At 33.8% G+C, this 6,202-nt stretch overlaps 1 protein-coding gene across 1 annotated transcript; it reads left to right on the top strand.

The window, feature by feature from the left end:
• On the top strand, positions 559 to 3,443 carry LOC107610988 (F-box/LRR-repeat protein At4g14103-like). Its single transcript, XM_016312959.2, has 3 exons — positions 559 to 1,612; positions 2,104 to 2,244; positions 3,159 to 3,443. Exons 1-3 carry the CDS (start codon positions 656 to 658, stop codon positions 3,441 to 3,443), a joined length of 1,383 nt encoding a protein of 460 aa, XP_016168445.1. The 5' UTR covers positions 559 to 655.

Here is a 6,202-nt window from a genome sequence, read left to right as displayed (position 1 = left end):
AGAAAATGTTGCAAATAAAGTCACTTTAATGGGGTGCCAAAAGCAAATGACAGTGATAAGAGAATGCTAACTCATCACTCTACTTGTAAAGTTACGGTTGAAAATGAGTCGAAAAATTACTATAGTATCCAAAGTCCAATCTTAAAAACGATCATACTACAATTGAAATTTCCAAAGTCAAATTAGGCACATCAGGAATTTCAATATGACTGTGAAAATTTAGTTTCATTTAAGGGATTAATTATTAACGCCAAATAATAATGATATTTTTAGCGACAAATATGAAAATTTATGATCGTGTGACTATCTAGAATCCCTAACATTACTAAACCATCCTAATAATATCCTATAATAGTCCAACTTAATTAGAAGATCAGAAACTCCTGCTTTGTGCCTCTAGACATCCCTCAATCTCTATCATTCTCACATCTAATAGTATATAAGTAACATAAAGCCACGATGTTGTGCCTCAAGGCATTATGAATTAAGATTTCTGCGTACGCAATTAGAGGTAGGATCGATTGGATAGTAGTGATGAGTGTTTATCAATTTCCTCAACTTGCTACCACATAGATTTATATATATTATTACTTATTAGTATCTAATGTTACAAAGTATGTATTTGTAGGGACCGGATCGGACTTGATACAAACACATGGATCGCAAAAGGCAAAAGTCAGACGAAGGCAAAGACATAATGAGCAACCTACCCGAACAAATCATAAGCCAAATACTCTCTTGTCTCCCCATCAGAGACGCTGTCCGTACAAGCGTGTTATCCAAGACATGGATAGGCCGCTGGACATGTGTCACCAAGCTAGAATTGGATGAGCACATTTTCTATCACGGCAAGAAGAAGACAGGAAAACAACACTTTATAGACTTCATGAACAGATCTCTCCTCCTCATTGAAAGTTCAAGTGTCCAGAGTTTGATTCTTGCTATTTCCAACAAATACGACCCATCCGTTGTGAACACATGGATGGCAAATATCTTGAGTAGACGTGTCAAGAAACTTGATCTTCGTTTAGATCATGATCTTAACTTATCAGCTCTTTCTTCTCATTGTCTCTTTATGAAAAACGAACATTATATCGAAGAATTGGTCTTGAAAATGAGTCGTTGTGCTATTCGAATTCCGACGCCGTCATATGGTCATTTCCGTTTCAGCAACCTAAAATTCTTGGACCTGTCTGGAATTATATTTACTTATCACTTGAAAGATGTGAGACTTAGTTGCCCTGTGCTCAAAGAGCTGAAGACAAAAAATTGCTACTGGCTAAGGGTAAAATGTGTGACTTTCGAAGTACCTTTGCTTGAAAGGTTTTCCGTTAAACACAGCAGCAGCAGCAGAGCTGTATCTGGCGAGGAGTCGCTTAATAATTTTGCTGCTATGATCAAGATTTGTTCTTCGCGTCTAACCGAATTCACATGGCGTGGTTATATGTTAGAAGATCTTGTTTTTGGTGATCCATCATCAGCCCAAGGTGCTACTGCAAATATCATTTTACGGAGACCTCAAAATGTGACTCTACAAGAAACACAGATTCGTATTTCTAAACTTTTTAAACAATTCACTCAAGTAAAATGCCTCAACCTTGTGGGCACACAGGTAACAATTTTATTATTATTTTTTTTTATATAATAACCGTTAGAATTGTTAACTTAGTTTTTTTTTTTTTCAATAATACACGTATATATATAAATAACTTATAATCCTGGGAACATTTCAAGTGTACGGGAGTATTGATGGTACTCTCCGATACACTTAAAATGTTTTTTTATAATCCTAGTTTGCTAATAGATACTACTTTATTAATTCACTTGTTTATAAATTAGACGTGAATAATAATTGTTATACTAAAATAAAAAAGTTAAATGAGTTTAATTCTCGAAATTAACATATTTATTATAAGTTATATATAATAAAGAACATTTAAAAAAAAATTATATACAAAATTTCTCTCATATATCCTTTGTTATTGATAATAGATATATTGTATAATTCAAGATTTTTGGACACATGCGAAACATTTGCTATATCTATATATTTGTACAAAAATCTTTTATATTTGCAAAGAAGTTTCATTTGAAGTTATGCAGGTTCTGGCAGAATGCAAAGTTTCTTTGACTACTTTGCCATGGATGAAAATGTTGACCCATCTTGAGCTTGACTTGGTTAATGGTGAAACTCTGTTAGGCTTACTTCAGATGTCCCCAGTTATCAGGACCCTTGAATTTAAGGTTAGTGATCACAAGAGGTTTATAAGTCACCATTTATTGTAAGGAAAAGTATAGGGTACCAACATATTATTTTTCAATTTATTGCTAACAATAATTAATTATTATATTTTAAATATTTATATAAAGAAATACATCTAAAAAATATATATATCTATAAAGACACTTCTATTAAATACAACCAACATTTTTATTAGACACATCCACAAAAACACTCCCATTAAACACAATTATAAATAAGAGTTGGCAGAAATTAGCAGAAATGCTGTTAGTAAGGGATTGTTATTGCAATGATTATAAGTGTATTATAACAATGGTAATACTAAGTGACAAAGTATTTTGATAACTAACTCAAACTAATTAAGTTGATTCAATAACTTAAACTTAAGGATTGAGAAATATTTGTTGTTGAAAGAGGAGAAGGAAGAGAAACATAAAAAAAGAAATTTTATTGAATTTAATTACAAAAATAAATTTTTTTATAATTAAAAAAAAAAGTATGGAAGATTAGGTTAGTCAATATTAGCTAATTTTAAAGGTTAGTATTTATAATTTAAGGTGTAAGATTTAAAACTAAAAAGTAATATTACATACTTTTAAATATTTGAATCATCTCTTAACTTTAAACAAAAAAATAATATTAATTTGTATTTAATTTATTAAAAAAATAAAAAATACTTAAATATTTCGTATTAAAAAATTACAATATAATTATTAGAAGAATATATCATTATTTATTTATTTATTTATTAGTGTGCCCCTTATTTCGAGCTACCAATATTTCAGATTTCATTTAACCAGAATTTTTATTTTTTATTTTTCTAACCCTTTCCAATTTACGATATGCATTGTGCTATTTTTAGCTAGATATTTGAAATGATTAAAAAAAAAATGATTGATCATTGTTAATTAATCAGGGAATATCTATGTTTGAGAAAGAGATATTGAATTCTGCTGCCGTGCCCAAATGCTTGGTGTCCACCCTAGAAGTGGTGAAATTTGGAAGAATTCATGGAAGTGAGCATGAGCTTTGTTTGGCTAAATTTATTGTGGAAAATGCTTTAGTACTAAAGAGGATGAGCTTCTCGTATTATGGTTGGCAAAGAGAATTGAAGGCTATTGAAGACTTCAAAGAAAAACTATTCACTTTTAAAAAAGGTTTCAAGTGTGCGATTATCGATTTTCATCATGCTGGTTACTAGCTATATGTTGGCATAAAACCTTGTTTTCCATTTCAAGATTTACTTGAGTTGGTATAATTGTTTTGGCACATGTTTGAGAGGGAAGACTTTGGTATCCGACAACATCTATAGGTGAGGATGAAGAGATTATGTCGTTTGAGCTATAACTCATTGACTGTCCGCTTGTTCTGGACGAGCTTTAAATGAAATTACATGTGGTAGTCCGATTTAGACATTGATCCGCGCTTGAATAAATTTTTTAAACAAGTGTTCCTTGGCAAGCTTATTCAACAAAACTCACAGCAGACATTTTTTAAAATAATTTTCATCAAATAACATAGGTGTAAAATAATTATAATGCCTGAATAATGTACTCCAGAATCAATTACTACGCACTAAAATTATTTCATTTGTTAGAGTAGTCCCTTTCTTTTGTATACAATAACATATCTAATATATGATCTACAAGTTAGATTAATATTATCTCAATTACTTGAGGTTTGAACTATGTATTGATGTACATCTAGGTTTACTTCATTGAATGATAATGATGAATCACACTTTCATAGATGCTCCAAACTAATATACAATAAATTAGTTACAATGAATCCTAATAATAATTAACTTAACAAACAAACTTAGTTAAAACAAGTAAATAAGTTCCTTTGCCAATTAGCTCAAGCCACACCACCTTTCACGTTGGGACCATGTATAATCCATCAATTCCACCTTTTACTCTTTCAAGTCACAATTGAAGTCCCTAAGAAGCATTATCCTGAAATCTACCTCCTAAACGATTGCAAAGCTGACTCACCTTTTAGATATCACAATACCACCAATTCTGCTTGAAAGTGTTCATCAATTGCAGAGTCCAAAAATTGGCTTAACTTCAGTACTGCATAGCTAATTTTTGGTCTAGTGTTGGTGAAGTATATAAAGTAACTTTCCTATCAATCTTTGATAATCAGAAGTTGATGCAAGAGTTGTTCCTGAAAATCTTGATAGTTGCACTGTATATTGATACTAAAACAGATCTCAATATAGTATTTTACTGTTTACTGACTCGTTTGAGGCCATATATAGAGTGACCTATTTGATCTACACACCAGACTTGGATTCAAGACTTCTAATCCTTGTGGGACTTTGATGAACATAGCTCCTGAATCCTGATAGATCTCTACCTAAGAAGGCAGTGTTAAAATCCAGATGGTGAATAGACCAATTCTACATAACAGTTGCTGCCAAGATAGACAATCTTCAGTGTTGTCATTTTCACAACTGGACTGAATGTCTCAAAAGTAATTTAGCTCGGCTGTTTGAGCGAACCAACCTAGCTTTGTTTCACTCAGTAGTGCCATTAATCTTGAGATTGAGACTAAATATCCTTCCAGGTGGTCAGGTGGTAAGTAACCAAATCTTATTCCTCTTTAGAGCACATAATTCATCATTAATAGCACTTTGCCAATAAGGATCCTTAATTGCTTCCTCACCATATGACTTGGGTTCTTCTTGTTTTTTCGAGACTCAAAAAGAAAGATTTATATGTAGGAGATAATAAGTTAATAACTCAAAAGGGTTAAGTACTGTTTTCGTCCTAAGGTCTGAGGCAAAAATCAAAATCGTCGCCGACCTTTTTTTGTTATTAAAATCATCCTCAATGTTACAAAATGTTATAAAATCGTCCTTTTCTACTTTAATTTTATTTTTTTACCAAATTACCCTTAATTAACAATTAATATAAATAATAAAAATAATATTAAAAACTAAAAACAAACCCTTCCCCCCTCCACCTGCACCCCCACTCCCTTCTCTTCCCTTACCACCGTCTGACTCCAGTGGCTCCTTCCCCACCTTCCCTCAGTTCCGTTCGCACCGTCCGTTGCAGAATCCACTGGTAGCTGCAGGAACCCGTCGATGTCTCGTGCTCCATCGCAATTTCCTAGAAATGTCACCGCCACCTACTTCTTCGTCGTTCGATCCTCCTCTTCGAGATTCCAAGGGAAGACTGCCGCAAAGAGTGAAGCTGGTCTTACCAAGATCGGAGAAACGCGCCGGAACCCTCCACTACACCTTCGAGGATCTCCGGTGCCGGTCGCTGCTGCCACTCCATCAACCCAGGGCATCGCGAGCATCTGCTCCCCCTTCACGGAGGTGCCGTCCTCGGCGCCGCTACCTGTTATCAGATTTGCCGCTGCTTTGTTCTTGACCGGATTTGTTTCCCGCCACGGACGACCACCGGCATCCAAAGGTTGCGTTTCGGCATACATGTAAGCTGGTCCCTGAATCAGGAACTTTGATTGCAGAATTAAAATTCGGGTTGCTTGTGTGTTCAAATCGGTTGAACTTGTTCTTGGAAGAAGATATCTCTGATGCGGTTTTGTTTGGATATGAAATTGAAAATCTGGATCTAAAATTGTTGATACATTCTGCAAATTTGTTGTGGAATTGTTTGTTGAATCTGAGTTTGCATCGAGTTCTTCTTTTTCTACATCCATGATTTTTGAAGTTTGGCATGAATTTTGTTGTTGTTGTTGAAATTGTGGCACCGCATATTTGTAATTATAACTTGACAATGAGGATTGCTGAATTGTTGTTTGAACTACCATTTCTGTTGATTTTGCTTGTTGCTGCTGTGGTTGGACTAGGAAACAGAAATCTGATTCTTCTTCTACGTCTTCTTCATCTTCTTCTTCTGTGTGAACTGAAATTTCTGTTTGTATTGCATAATCTGAGTTTGTTGTGAGGTTTTTTGCTTGTAGATTTTCTGCTTGGATGGGGGA

The sequence above is a fragment of the Arachis ipaensis genome, chromosome B08, assembly GCF_000816755.2.
Source record: "Arachis ipaensis cultivar K30076 chromosome B08, Araip1.1, whole genome shotgun sequence".
Lineage (NCBI taxonomy): Eukaryota > Viridiplantae > Streptophyta > Magnoliopsida > Fabales > Fabaceae > Arachis > Arachis ipaensis.
This window is presented reverse-complemented; position numbering and strand designations above follow the sequence as displayed.

What these genes read in the sequence shown, in the direction of transcription:
- LOC107610988 (XM_016312959.2), top strand. Translation starts at nt 656, where the DNA reads ATGGATCGCAAAAGGCAAAAGTCAGACGAAGGCAAAGACATAATGAGC. An exon ending in TCAACCTTGTGGGCACACAG is followed by an intron (nt 1,613 to 2,103) that starts GTAACAATTTTA and finishes GAAGTTATGCAG; the next exon opens with GTTCTGGCAGAATGCAAAGT. An exon ending in TCAGGACCCTTGAATTTAAG is followed by an intron (nt 2,245 to 3,158) that starts GTTAGTGATCAC and finishes TTAATTAATCAG; the next exon opens with GGAATATCTATGTTTGAGAA.